The sequence below is a fragment of the Petaurus breviceps genome, unplaced genomic scaffold, assembly GCF_028583685.1.
Source record: "Petaurus breviceps papuanus isolate PSGF00001 unplaced genomic scaffold, PetGlider_PUasm1.0 91041, whole genome shotgun sequence".
Classification (NCBI taxonomy): Eukaryota; Metazoa; Chordata; class Mammalia; order Diprotodontia; family Petauridae; genus Petaurus; species Petaurus breviceps.
Genome location: NW_027187400.1, coordinates 12,124,263 through 12,139,651, shown reverse-complemented (window position 1 = coordinate 12,139,651; position 15,389 = coordinate 12,124,263). Strand labels below are relative to the sequence as shown.

The following is a 15,389-nucleotide window of genomic DNA, read 5'->3' as shown; positions in this document are numbered from 1 at the left end:
TTCCTTCTCTCCCTCCCTTCCTTCTTTCCTTCTCTTCCTTCCTCCCTTTTCCTTTTGTTTCTTCTCCCCTCCTCCCTCCCTTCCTCCTTTTCTTTCTTTTGACCAGGTGTCCTGATTAGGGACTCCTCATAGACCTGATCCCACTAGAGCTGAGTCCAAGAGTTCAGACTTGCTCTTCCTTAGGCCCCCAGGTGGCCCCCTGATCCAAGGAGCTCCACAAGCCAATGACAATCTCAGTGCAGACCCCAGATCAGCTACTCCTGATGGCATGTGCCACCATGCTCAGCCAACCCACTTATTTCACCTGGACCCAGAGCTGGAAGGGAACTTCAAAGCCATCTAGCCCAATCCCTTCATGTTCTTGATGAAGAAACTAATGCCCAGGGAAGGGAAGACTTCCCTGGTCACCAGCAGGAAGATCTGAACCCAGGACCTCTGACTTCACTGTATCATCCAAGACAATCCCAGGTCTGCTGCCTCCCAATCCTCTCCTCTTTCCATACTGCCTTTATGAACTCTGACAGGCTGCCTTCCTCACTATTCCTAAAGCTCCCAGGGAGGCCATTTTAACAGATACAGAAGCCATTTAATGGAAAGAGACAGCCTGAAACCAAGGTACTACTTTTATGGGACTCTAATACCCTGTCACCAGTGGCTAGGAGTAAAACCCAGGGCCTTGTCTTGCCCTATGCCACAGAACTGTCTTCTTCCCTGCAGACTGGAAGGAGATGTAAGACCACTAAAAATGTCACTCTTGCCATACACTTCCTTCCCCCAGAAAGTTCATCACTCCTGTGCCCTTCCCCTTCCCAGCACCTAGCATAGTGTTTGGGGCATAGTAGGTGCTTAATACACTCACTGACAGAATGACTTTTCAAAAGAAGTCTCCAGGGGTACAGCCTGGATTATAATCTGGCTAAGTGGTACAGTGGTTAGCACATTAGATTTTTTTTTTTGAAGTCCAGAATTCAAATCCAGCCTCAGACACTTGCTACCTGTATGACCTTGCACTTACCCTCTACTTGCCTCCTCTGTAACATGGGAATAATAACATCACCTACCTACCAGGGTTGTTGTGAAGATTGAATTAGATCTTTGTAAAGGGCCTCTCAAACCTTAAAGCACCACATGAAAGTGATTGCTGTTATTATTTCTACTATACCAAGTTGTGTCTGTCTGTCTCTCTCCTAGCTCCCCGTCCCTCCAGATCCAGGACCAGGGTGCCAAGGTCACTGCTATTTCGATATCGGGTAGCTCTCCCTCCCTTCAAGAAGCCGCCCTCCCAGGAGCAAAAGTGGAATCGGATATTTGTGTTTGGAGACAGAACGGAAATGCAGGCAGGGATGCTGGACAGCGGCCCAGGGTCTGGCCACTCCAGAGCTCTGCAGAGTTTGCCTGGGAGTCTATGATTTGATATTCCCACAAGGCCAGACCCTGGGTGGCTCTCTCCAAAGAGGGACCTCCTGGAAGGGGGGATGGGGGTGGGGTAGGAAGGTTTTTTCACAAAGGCTTGAGCCTTGTCCCTCACAGATGTGGGAGCAGGGGGCCTGAGGCAGAGAATGTTAGACAAAGGCCTTTCAGGTAACCTCAAAAAGAAACTTCCTTGGGCAGAAGCCAAGATGGACCTTGTTGTTACTATTTAGTCATGTCCAACTCTTCTCAAACCTGTGGACCACACTGTTCATGAGCTTTTCTTGGCAAAGAGATACTGGACTCGTTTTCCATTTCCTTCTCCGATGGATTAAGGCAAACAGGTTAAGTGACTTGCCCAAGGTCACACAACTAGTAAGTATCTGAGGTCAGATTTGAACTCAGGTTTTCCTGACTATAGACCCAGTGCTCTATTCACTGAGACATTTAACTGCCTCCTCGATTAACAGAGATTAAGTGATTGGCCCAAGGTCACTTGGCTAGTAAGTATCTGAGGCTAGGTCTTCCTGACCCCAGGCCCAGCACTCTATGCACTAAGTCACCTAGCTGCCTCCCAAGATGGGCCTACCTCATCCTAATTTTACCACCTCCTTCAAAGAGGATGCCTTGCTCACTGATCCCCTTCTTTGAACTGCTGAGGTACTTCCTGCCAGCACCAATACATGCCTATGTTGTAGAAGCCAAAAGTTTTAGAGCCTGGAGGACCCTTAGAACATGAGGACGTCAGCACAGAATTTTAAAGGTGGGAGATCCCAAAGAGGTAATGGGGAATACTGGAAGCCCTGATGAATTCAGGTGGTAGGTCATATCCAGGCCCTGCCAAGTACACATCATTGGACATCTCTGGCCTCAGTATCTATGTCTGTAAAAAGAGAAGGTTGGCCCAGAAGACCTCCAAGTTCTAAGTCCTCCCACTTCTAAGGCTAGGATCGCAGGGTGGAAAAGGCATGCAGAGCCGGGAGGGATCTTCGGGAGCATAAATGATGGTGGTCAATTTGGAACTGGAGGATAGCTTCTTGACTGGGCTGAGGCGATGGCAGTCCCCCTCCCCCAATCATTCCTGAGGGGGCCCTCCCCCCATTTCCCTCCTGCCCTGGGGCCCAAACACCAGGCTGTGGAGTGGGTGGCTAGGGAAGGATCTTTTTGCAGTGTGTGTGAGCAGGGGCACTAGTCCCAACAGGCAAGGGGAGTATCTCTCCCTCAGACCCCCTCCCTCCTGCCTCACCTCTGCCAAGTGTTAGGGAGGCAGCCAGAAGGAATAAGATTACACTGTAAACACTAGTGTCAGTGTAAACCTGTGATGTCAATATTGGCCTGATACCAGGAGACTCAATCAGGGGAGAAGACCCCATACTCTGTCAAGGGGAGTATGTGTGTATATGTATGTGTGTGTGTGTTTTCTCTGAGAAGTGGTCACCATGATGCTGCTGTATCCGCAGCTAGGACCCAAGTTCTAGTCATGGTTATACTACTAACTACGTGACTACAGGCAAGTTACTTCACAGCCCTGGGCCTCAGTTTCCCCATCTGTAAATAAGGGCCTTAAGCTAGACAGTTTCTAAGACCCCTCCCAGCTCTAACATTCTGTGTCCTAACTAGGCCATTCAAAGATCTCTTTTGAACTGGCACTGAAAGTAACATCTTCTCTTCCATCTCTGACATTCCACATTCTAATATTCTACATTGTTTAAGTCCCCTTCCAACTCTAACATTCTGTGTGCTAAGGGACCCCTCTTCCCAGCTTGGACATCCTCTATTCTAGGCTCTCCTCTCATTTTGCTGTTCTCTGTTGTAAACTCCCTCCCAGCTCTGAAATTCTGTGTCCTAAGGGCCCTCCCAGTCCTGACATTCTGTGTTCTAAGGGCCCTCTCAGCTCTGACATTCTGTGTTCTAAGGGCCCTTCCAGCTCTGATATTGGGTTCTAAGGACCCTGCAGCTCTGATACCCTGTGTTCTAAGGGCTCTCCCAGCTCTGACATTCTGTGTTCTAAGGGCCCTTTCAGCTCTGATATTGGGTTCTAAGGACCCTCCAGCTCTGACATTCTGTGTTCTAAGGGCCCTCCCAGCTCTGACATTCTGTGAATCTAGGAGGTAATAAAAGCTACCAACATTTCAGAGATTTCGGGGAGGGGTACCTGCTGTTTCTTTCACCTCCTTCCTTGTGGAGTGCCTCCCATGCAGCTCACAGATGACCTGAGCTTAGAATCAATCACAACTAACACTAATGGGCAGGGATCATACAAGAAGAGAAAGGTCAGAATGACCATCATCTAGAGCCTTTATAAAATGCCAATCTGTGATCCTGAGTTTCACAGGAAGAGAGTCCCTGCCCTCTCAGATCTAAAGAATGACATTAGCTCACATCGTCATAGTGACTTGCAAGTTCACATCCCTCTTTCAAAATCATTGTGTCATAGGAGTAGAAGTGTCCTTGTCCCCATTATACAGATGAGGAAACTATAGCTCCAAAGGGGGAAATGATTTACTCCTAGTCATTCCGTCAGAGGAAGAGCACAGATTCAAAGGAAGCCCTCCCACCTCTCATCCAGGACACTCTCCATGACACTGAAGCATCTGAGATGAGAATCATATATGTGTGGCCAGATGCAGGCATAACTCAGCAGATGTGGCAGGCAGGAATGGCCAGGCAGGGGTGAGCAAGTGAATTTTCACAGGGGTGGCACAGAACTGAAGGGTGGGAACAGGAATCAAGATGAACAGCAAACAGGGGGATCTAGGAGAGACTGAAGTCTTCCCTGGCAGGAGAAGGGAAAGCCACTATGTCCAACTAAGGAAGGCTTCAAAGAAGAGGCAGTATTTCAGGGTCATTGATACAATGGAAGAGAGCCCAGGATCATTGGAAGGGACCTTTGAGAATATCCAGTCCAACTCTCTCATTTTACAGATGAAGGAACTGGAGCATGGGGAAATTAAGTGACTTGCTGAAAGTCCCACAGGAAATCTGGGGCAGAGCCCACATCTTCCCTGTCATTCCAGATTTAAAGTGTGAGTGGTGAAAAGCAAGTAGCAACTAGCTACTTGCCCTCTGGGCAAGCAAATAACACTTTCTTTGAAAGTGATCACCTTCATCAAAGGACAGGAACCAGCAGTTTTCAGATGAAGAAATAAAATCTATCTATAGTCATATGAACAAATACTTTAAATCACTATTGATTAGAGAAATGCAAATTTAAACAGTTCTGAGGTACCACCTCACACCCATCAGACTGGCTAAAATGACAGGAAAATAATGATAAATGTTGGACGAGAGCACTAATGCATCATTGGTGGAATTGTGAAATGATCCAACCATGCTGGAGAGCAATTTGAAACTATAGCCAAAGGATTATAAAATTATGTACATCCTTTGTTTTGGCAATACCATTACTGAGTCTGTATCTCAAAGAGTTTGAGAAAAAAGGGAAAAGGACCTACTTGTATAAAAAATATTTATACCAGCTCTTTTTGTGATGGCAAAGAATTGGAAATTGAGAGGATGCCCATCAATTGGGGAATGGCTGAACAACTGTGGTATATGAATGCAATGGAATACTACTGTGCTATAAGAAATGACAAGCTGGCAGATTTAAAAAAAACCTAGAAACCCTTATATGAACTGATGCAAAGTAAATTATCAGAAGCAGAACATTTACATAGTAACAGCATTACTGTACTAAGGTCAACTATGAATGACTTAGCTCTTCTCAGCAATACAATGATCCAAGACAATTCGAAAGGATTAATGAGGAAAAATGCTATTCATATTCAGAGAAAAAGCTGATGGAGTCTAAACGCAGATTGAAGCATATTATTTTCACTTTATTTTTTTCATAGTTTTTTTGTTTGGGTCTCTTTCTTCTTTCACAACATGACTAATATGGAAATATGTTTTACATGATTGCACATATATAACTTATATAAAATTGCTTACTGTCTTAGGGAGAGGAAAGGGAGGAAGGAAATTTGGAACTCAAAAATTTTTTAAAACTCAACCTTAAAATTTGTTCTTACATGTAGCTGGAAAAAATAAGACACCGTTTTAAAAAAGAAAGTGACCATGTTCCCGTTGCCCCCCCCTTCCCTCCAAACCCCATGCCAATCTTGCCAGGAAAGCAGTCATTTTCAGTGTCCCTCATCCCTCACTTCTGATCACTGTGTAAAAACATGAGATCAGAGGAAATGATGAAAGGAAAAAAGAGAAGTAGGGAAGGGCTGCTCCAGGAACCTTTGGTCCTGGCTCACACTGCTCTCCCCCACCCCCGGACCTGGTTTCTACAGAATCCTGTGGCTTTGAGTCTCCCACTGGTCATTTGATTGTGCACTGAGGATGAGTCTCCAGCCAGACTGGCACCTCCCATTGATTAAGCCTTGACGGTTACGACTTTGGCTCCCCCCTCTTCCCCTTCTCCTCCAGCAGAAGTCCCTCCCCTTCCCTGGCTCAGGCTTTGCTGGGGCCTCCTAGCAGTCAGGGATCGCAGACCCCTCGGTGCCCAGCCCCTTCCTAGTCACTTAATATTTGCTTATCTGGGTTATCAATATCATTATACACCTTATTTCCCATTAGACTGTAAGACAGGGATAGGGGCTCCTGCCCTAAACTTAGATCCTCAGGCTATCTCTATCCATGATACCACACTGTTCTTTATAAACTTCAAGCTCTTTTTTATTTCTTTTGTTTTCTTGCCTTTTGGAGGGCAGTTGGGATTAAGTGACTTGCCCAAGGTCACACAGCTAGGTTTTGGTTTTTTTTTTGGTGTGTGTTAAGTGTCTGAGGTCGGATTTGAACTCAGATCCTCCTTGACTCCAGGCTGGTGCTCTATACACTGCGCCACCTAGCTGCCCCCTCAAGCTCTTTTTTAAGGAAAGACCATATCTTACTTAGATCTTTCTCTCTTCTTCCTTTGGACCTTGTTGGGTGGCAGAGACTTGCAGCCAAAAAAACAACAAAAAACATAGGACATAAAGTTTATATCCCAGACCCAACAATCATTAGATGTGTGACCTAAGGCATCTTTCTGAGCCTCAGTTTCCTTCTCTGGAAAATGGGCAGAATATCCATCAGTGATTTTTTTTTTCATCTCATGGGGTTGATATCACAAATCCTGTGATACCAGGGATAGCCAGATGCTGGAGGTAGGAGAAATCTGAGGCGGTTCTTTCATCAGGGTGGCGGTTGGGAGAACATGTTCTGTGTGCTGGGTCTTGAACAACGAGGATTTTTAACAGAGACTAGGTTGGGGAGGGGAGTCACAGTGTCCTGGAAGGGGCTTCAGAAGCCATCTATAGGATTATTTTACAGATGGAGAAACTGAGGCTCAAGGAGGGTAAGTTGTCCAAGATCACCCAGGTAATAAACAGCCGAACGGATTTGACCCCAGAGCCCTCTGACCCCTGAGTCAATATTCTTTCCCAAGGAGAGGGACAACATGAACAATGAGAACTAGGGGAAACAGAAAGTGGGAGTGGAGAGTGGTGAAGTCTGCTATTGGAAGCCCCTGAGGGAGAATCAGAGCCAAGTCAGATGGGAAGCTCCCAAGCCCCTCCTTCCCCAGTCTTGCAGCTGCCCTGATTCTGTTGGTGAAACAAGGTATCAATGTTATTTATAAAGTTTCCAAACAGAACAATTTGTCCATCTCCAGTTCTGAAAGGGAAACATGAGTAAATCCTATAACCAACAACTGGCCTTTGGCAGACCCTGCCTGGGATGACAGTTCAGGTTCCAAGCACTGGCTTCTCCAAAGGGTGCTTCCCCCTGCCTGTGGGTCCAGCCCCTCCTCTCGCCCTTCTGGCCCCACACACCACCTGGGGCTTTCCACAAGACACCTGGAACCCTATTTCCACAGACTGTTCTGTCATCCACTGTATTTATTATTGTCCTTAGCTCCCTAGGATGATCTCACTCCCAGGGTGGCCCTGAGCTTAGCTCTGGGCCAAGCTGCGTGGGAAGGGACTCCCGGGGAGTGAGGGAGAGCTGCCAGATTACACAACATCTGGCTCCGGCAGAACCTTCGATGGCTCCCTACTGCCTCTGCAACAAGGTCCAAAGCCTAGTATTCGAGGCCATTCAGAATCTAGCTCCAATTTACATTTCCATCTCACATCATACTATTTTGTGCCATGTACTTTACAATCCATCCAACTGCAGAGCTCATCTCCTCTACCCTACCCTTCTTGAACACACTCTATACTCTTCCACCTCCGAGTCTTTGCTTAGTAGTAGAACTGAGGACTGTGGCATGGGACACCTTAGTTGTGAGACTGGCAGTGTATCAGAAACATCATTGGACATGAATTTATCTGCTAATGTGTGTGTGGGGGGGGAGAGATCACTTAAACCTCACTGAGGCTTAGTTTTGTCATCTGTAAAATGGGGATAAGGATGCACTTGTGATGTCACTGGTAGAGGGATATGCCAAGGAGGAACTCTCTCTCCCAAAGCAGGTGCAACTTGTAAAGCATGCCCAGGGACATGTCCAGTGGAGGACTTGAACCCATGACCCCCTGACTTTTATAAATGGGGGTACCAATCCTTCTGCTATGCATCTCACAGGTTTATTTTGTAAACCTTTGGGTGTTTATACGTACAGGGAAGACAGTGTGGGAGGAGCACCAGACTTGGAGTCCAGACAGTCATGGGTTCAAATCCCCATTTTTAGCCCCCCAGCTGTGTGAGTCTGGGTGGCTCACAGACTTTCTGCACTATGTGGACACCTAAACTTGCAGCATTATAGGATCTGAGTTCTAGAGGTGGAAGGACCTCTGAGGCTGTCAATCCACCCCCTTCATTTTACAATTGAGAAAACTGAGGCCTAGGAAAAGGGAGGCACCGTGACTCATAGATACTGAGAAGTAGATCATATCTTTTGACTCCTGAACCAGGACTCTGTCCACCACACCACATGGCCACCTTGCAGTGAAACACTAATTGGAGCAAAGGGTAGAGTCCTGGGTCTGAGGTCAAGAAGACTTGAGTTCAAATCCTCTGACATGTACTAGCTGTGTGACCCTGGGCAAGTCATTTAACCTCTGTCTGCCTCTGTTTCCTCATCTGTAGAATAGGGACAATAAGAGCAGCTACCTCCCAGGGTTGCTGTGAGGATCAAATGAAATATCTGTAAAGCACTGAGTATAGTGCCTGACACACAGTAGGTGTGTACAAGTCTTAGCTATTATTAAACTTGAAAGCACTAAAGAAACATGAGTTACTAAGATGTTTTATGCTAGACTTAGGTCTATTTTTTAAAATGCTGTGTGACCTCAGACGAGTCCCTTAGCCATTCCGTGCTACTTTATAAGACAGCTGAAGAATAACCACACCAAAAAAGGGGAACATATGAATGCAAGAACCCACTGTCCCGCACGGGGGATTTCATCCTATTTGAGTTGGCCCTATGGCATGAAAGGAAGAGAGCTGGGCTCGAACCCCAGCTCCACATTCACTAGCTGTGTAACTCTGAACAAGCTTCTCAATCTCTGAACATCAGTTTCCTCATCTGTAAATTGAAGAGGTTGGTCTATATGGCTTCAAAGATCCCTAGAATCCTATAGGCTTTTCATGGTGTCTCCATCTGCCCTAGAAGGGTTAATGGCCTGGTCTGGGGAATTGGGGACCATTAGCTCCATCCAGAGGGTAGCTGGGAAACGGAATGTGAACTCTCTGGGAACAAGTCATGAAGAAGAACCCTGGGGGATGGAGGGAACTTGGCTGAGCATGCAGGGAAGAACATGGCTTTGTTTGGATGGTGTCGAAATCCCCAAACAACGCCCCCTTCCCTCCCTCCCAGAAAAGGAGAGTCCAGCAAAACACCGAGTAAAAGGGCCTCACTTCTCTGCAGCCTAGAGTTACCCGATCTTGGGTGGATTACTCCTTCAGCTGGGGCTAGAGCAGGGACTGGCTCAGGAACCCTCTGCACTTATGGGCGTCAACAGCTCACACCATTAGCTGGCTCAGTCCTCTGAATCCATTTCCAGGCTCCTCAGCCTGGCACTGCAAGAGCTCTAACAGGTCTGGCCAGCCCGATCTCTCCCCCAAATCTCAGGGAAGGGACCTCAAAGGGCAGCTGATCCAACCTGTACTTGAAAAAAGAATGCCCCTTTGGAAGACCACCAAGCTGCTCCACCATCTTGCCCATTCCTAAAGGCCTAGCTCAAATGCCACTTTTTCCATAAAGCCCCCAGATGTGTGTGTATATATATATATATATATATGTATACACACACACACACACACACACACACACACACACATATCCAGAAGTAAGCTCTTTCCCCTCCGAGTACCCACAGCACTGATGGGAAAGTCCACTAGACTTATAGTCAGAAAAAAATGGATTCTAGTCTCAGTCTGGATACTTACTAGCTGTAAATATCTACTATTAGCTGTATGAACTTGGGTAAGTCACTTCCCTTTCTGATGCTCAGTTTTTCTGTAATGTGGGGATAATAATAACTCCCTTAAACCACTCAACTCTATGTAATAGGTTATTTTTTTTTAAACATAAAATCTAACCTCTCTCATTAGACTGTAAGCTCCATGAGAACAAGGACTACATCATTATTTTCTATCTACCCTCTAACTTATATCTTCTTCAGTGCATTGTTCAGGACTTTCACAAAGTAGGTGAGTAATAGATGCTTGTTAAATTGTTCTCAAAGCATTATCTTCCTCCTTTCCATGATACTAAAACTTCATTCAATGGTCAAGGAGCAAGGTTTGATGCTAAGTAGAATTTCCCAGTTAGAATTCAGAGTTGACAAAATCTCAGCAAAGGGACCTCAAAGGCCAGCTAGTCCAACCTGTAGTTGAAAAAGAATCCCCTCTAGAATACCCCCAATAAGTGGTCAAACAACCCTAGCTTGAAACCTCCAAAGAAGGCAAACTCCTCACCTCCCTCAAAGTAGCCCATATGACTTTTGGTCATTTCTAATCGTTACTAGGCCTTACCTTATGCTGAAGCCTCCAGACCACCTGGCCTTTCCATCTGCCCAGCTGCTCAACCTTCCTATTATCACTTCATTCCCTCAATTAGAATGTGAACTTGTGAATTTGAAAGGAAGTTTTTTCCCTTGGTGGAACCTAAATCTGCCTCTGTCTACCTCCCTCCATTGTTCATTCTCATCTTTTGGCCCAAGCAGAACAAATTTAATTGTTCCATGATGAGTGTTAGTAATAACAGTAGGAACATCTTGTCCTGGAAAAAAACCTAGATTTGGGGACCACTAGGCTGGTTTTTTTTTTAGCTTTTTGGAGGGCAATTGGGGTTAAGTGACTTGCCCAAGGTCACATGACTAGCTTTTATGTTAAGGTCACATTTGAACTCAGGTCCTCCTGACTCCAGGGCAGGTGCTCTATTCACTGAGCCACCTAGCCGCCCCTTACTAGGCTGTTCTAAGATGACAGCTCTTGAATTGGAAGGGACCCTAGAGGTCACCCAGTCCAACCCCTTTATTTTCCAGATGAGGAAACTGAGGCATAGAGAGGCGAAGTAATCCCCAAGGTCACACAGATAATAAGTGACACTACTCAGTTTGGACTTAAGACACATGAATCCAAACCTGTCACTCTTCCCACTGTGGTTACAGTATTTCCTCCCCTGACAAGACCTGGAGAGGTTCTAGGTGTGAATCCAGACTCTGTTCCTTAGCAGCTGTGTCAGACTGGGCCAGTAGCTTCCCTGCAATTGACCTCAGTTTCCTCACCTGTAAAATATGGGGACTGGACTAGATAATCCATCACTCATTCATCTAACAAGTTCAGTTCTAGTATTGGAGGTGACTTTCCATGTGAGGTATGAGCAAAAGAGAATCAAGGCAACTGTCTCTCAGTAAACTCCATTGGGGTCTTTCTTTACAAAAGCTGTTAGGAAGACAGTACAAAGAATAGTCCTGTTTATAGATCTGAGGAGAAAAAAATTATCAACCAGAATCTTGGAGAATAAACTCCTTGTCTATGGTCATGCCGCTAATAATGGCATACAACTGCTGGGATTCGACACCAGATCTGAGGCTCCCCTGTGTTGTTTTTAAGAGAAAGTGGCTATCTTTCTGGAATGATTGAAGGCTAGACCTGCAAAGAGGCAAGGCCACAGATAGAATGACATCTTGAAGCTCCCCTTCCCTCAATGTAACTTGACGTGAGCCAAAAGGTAGAGTGAGCTCCCTGTCGCTGGAGGTATTCAAACTAAGGCAGGGAGACAACCTGTTGGAGATGCTGCAGAGGGGATGCCTGCACTGGGTGACTGGCTGGCTTACATGACCTTGGAGGTCCCTTCTATCTCTGAGAGATAGAGCTAAAAATATCATGTCTGGGGAGACACAGTGTAAATGGAAAACTGAGTGGGAGACACACATATGTCGCCAAATGCTATAGGAATGAGGAGGAATCAGCTGGCAAGGAGGCTGGGAAAGGAAAAAAATAGTCTATTGGGGGAATACCCCTATTATAGGATCAGCACTTAATATCAGAGTCACACAGGGCTCCTCTTCCCTGGAGGAAATTTAAAAAACGAATGTCAGAGCTAAAAGAGTCCTTAAGAACACAAATGTCAGAGCTAGGAGGGCCTTTAGAACACAGAATGGCAGAGCTGGGAGGGTCATTAAAACACAGGATGTCAGAGCTGGGAGGGGCCTTAGAACCTAGAAAGTCAGAACTGGGCTGGGAGGGGCCTTAGAACACAGAATATCAGAGCTGGGAGAGCCCATAGAACACAGGATGTCAGAGCTGGGAGAGCCCTTAGAACACAGGATGTCAGAGCTGGGAGGGGCCTCAGAACATAGAAAGTCAGAGCTGGGCTGGGAGGGACCTTAGAACACAGAATATCAGATCTGGGAGAGCCCATAGAATACAGAATGTCAGAGCTGGGAGAGCCCTTAGAACACAGGATGTCAGAGCTGGGAGAGCCCTTAGAACATAGAAAGTCAGAGCTGGGCTGGAAGGGGCCTTAGAACACAGAATATCAGAGCTGGGAGAGCCCTTAGAACAGAGAATGTCAGAGCTGGGAAGAGCCTTAGAAACCTTCTAATTCTATTCCCTTCATTTCATAAATGAGGAAACTGGAGGCCCAGAGACAAGTAAGTAGCTCAAAATCTCTCACCTCCCAGTCTAACTAGTAACTGGCTGGGTCCTGGATTATCAGTGCATCCTGATGGCCCTATTCCTCTCAGCCACCCAGAACTCACAATAATAGTTTCTGTTAGAGCTCTGCCTTTCACACAAATCTGAGAACTCATACCCATTTCACAGAGCAGAAAAACTGAGGGTCAGTAGAACAATGGTAGTACCTAACCTAGAATCCAGGCATCCAGTCACCAGTATACAAGAGGCTTCAGACTGGTTATTGCTAAGAAGCAGGAAGAGGTAATAAAAAGACCTGGAGACCTGGGTCCTAGTCCCAGCTTGATTTACTAGCCTAGGGAAATTAGACGAGTCATTTAACTTCTCTGACCATCTTTCCACCAGGTAGCATGGCAGGATAGATAAAGTGGTGGCTGTAGACACAAGAAGGCCAGTGTTCAAATCTCACTTCAGACACTTACGAGCTATGTGGCCACAATCTCTCTGAACTTTGGTTTCTTTATCTGTAAAACAGAGATAAAAATGCCTGTGGTCCCCCAAAAAACCAGATGACTGAAAGGATCAAATGAGATAATGGTATAAAGGGCTTTGTCAATGTTAAATGGACATATGTTGATTATTATTATTTCATCTTTTAACATGAAAGACTCAGGTGAACTCATCCCAAAAAAAATTTCCCATCTCCAACATTTTATGTTTTCAGGATTCCCAGCTTGGACATTCTGTGATGCCATGGTGTGTCGGACTTTGGGGGGCCTGCTGGCCCAGGACTTCCACCCTGGGCCTATGAAACTGACACTTGATGCCCAGTTTGATCTGTCCCCTTTCTCTCCTAGGTCCAAGGCCTAGGCAAGTTGGGGCAGCTACCAGGAACCTGAGTGGTCAAGAAGAATGGAATATAATAACCTCCAATTCTGGCTCCCTTTCCCTTCTATGACAGTCTGGAACCTTCCCCAGAAACTGGGGTTTGGGGCAGAGGCACCCCCCAAATCTCCCTCCTCTAGCTCCTCCTCCCAAGGATTCAGTAGGGGGATTTCTACATGGTTCCTTCTGTTCTCACCCTTCCTCCCAATTTTTTTTCTCTTTTCCCCTTTCTCTCTCATTTTCCTCTATCTCTCTCTCCCTTGAAGAGTGTAAGTCCTCAGCTCCTTTCCTCCCTCCCTCTGGTATTTCTCATCATCCCACAATACCCAATTAGGCCTCCTGGATTTCAGCTGCCTCCTCCTACCTCTCCTGACCCCTTCTTTACCTCCCATCTCAAAGTCTCTCTTCTTTCTTCTCCCCCTTAGCTCTGTTGACTTGATTTCTCTGGCCGGACCCCCTGCCCCACTCTGTCTTTATTCCAGGTCCTCTCTTCCCCAAGCTACAAGGGTCTTACCTCTCCTTGCTCCAATCTGAGACCACCTTTCCCCAGCTGCCTAAGTCATGCCTCCCTCTGTGAAAAGAAAACATTCAGGGTGCCCAAGTAGGGTGGGAGGAGATCCTATTTCCACTGACTGTCCCCCACCTCTGCTTTTCCCACTCTGGCTCTGACAACCCCAGATCCAAAACCCTCTGAAGCTAACCTGAACTCAACCTAATCTAAACCAGCCTCTCTGAAATTCTCGGAATCAAACCCTGGTGTTCTGCTCTGAAGAGAACCCAACCCAAGTTCTAGAACACTGGAACCCAACGCAACTGCAAGGCTCAAAAACCCAAGCTCAGCCAGTGCAACGATCGCTCTACGCTTGGAACCAAAACCAGTTCTGCAAACTGGAACCCTCACAACTGAGCCCAAAGCAGCTGTTATGGGACTCTACAAACAAAACCAATCTGACTCTAGAATGACAAAATCGAACGCTTAACGGGCTGTGTGGAAAGCTGACAACGAACCCAAACGAGTCGCGCTGGAATGAATAATCGAACCCAACCCCGCAAATTTGGAACGCACAAATCGAACCTAATCTCGTAACTCTGGATCGCAGAAATCGAACCCAACCCGGCAGCTGTGAAAGGCTGAAATGGAACCTTGAGCGGCTGCTCTAGAACGCTGTGCTCAGGACCTCCAGCGGCCGCTCTAGAATACCCCGAAGTCAGCTCGTTCCAACCAGAGCGATTCACACCAAGCCGAGCCGACATACCCCGACCTGCACAGCTGGGCTCAGGCCCGCCCTTAGCCCCGAGAGTTCTGCCCTTACCATAGCTCAGCTCCTGACAGCTCTCCCTGGCCCTACTCCGCCTCCCCGACGCCGGAGGGATCAGGGATGGCTCGCCGCGCGCGGAGCGGCAGCTGGAGCCGGAGCTGGAACCGAAGTCGAAGCACGATCAAGAGTGAGAGCCTGAGCCCAGGCTGGAGCTGGAGCTGGAGCCGGAGAGCGATGGGGAGCGCAAGCCCGAGAGCGAGCAGGAGAGGGAGCAGGAGCAGGATCAGGAGCTGGAGCTGAAGCAGGGGCGCCGTGCGCTCTGCGCTGTGCGCTGTGCCTCCCCCTTTAGCAGAGCTGCGCGCTTCCCCCGGAGCAGGCAGCCCGAGTGGGGCGGAGCCGGCCAGCGGGCCTATGGCCAAGCTGTGGGGGGACGGGCCGGAACCGAGCAGCCAATCATTGGGCCAGTGGGACGGACTTCCTCACCCCAGCCCTTAACCCTTTCGTGGTGACCTCTGGGGAGAAGCGGGGTGGGGGAGGTACGTCGGAGAGGGAGGGGGCGGCTAAGGCTGGGGAAGCTAGGTGTGTGAGGCTCGGCTGCCGCCAGGCCCAGCCCCAGGAGCTTGGGGTCCCCTCTGCTCCGCCGGATTGGGATGGACTCAGCTGTGGGTCACGCAGGGGCGCTCTTCCAGGGGCTCTGTGACCTTTGTCTAGGCTGGCGGCTGCTCGCTAAAAGCGTGCAGCCTGGGGCTCCGCCGAGGCCTC

The 15,389-nt window shown here is 47.6% G+C and overlaps 1 protein-coding gene across 1 annotated transcript in view; it reads right to left on the bottom strand.

The window, feature by feature from the left end:
- The window catches only part of ECE1 (endothelin converting enzyme 1), a 191,373-nt gene extending 176,372 nt beyond the window's left edge, over positions 1 to 15,001 (bottom strand). The window contains exon 1 of the mRNA XM_069079292.1: positions 14,682 to 15,001. Coding sequence (XP_068935393.1) covers positions 14,682 to 14,684 — 3 coding nt within the window. The 5' untranslated portion in view covers positions 14,685 to 15,001. The remainder of the gene's footprint in view (positions 1 to 14,681) is intronic.
- Between the last annotated feature and the right edge of the window lie 388 nt (positions 15,002 to 15,389).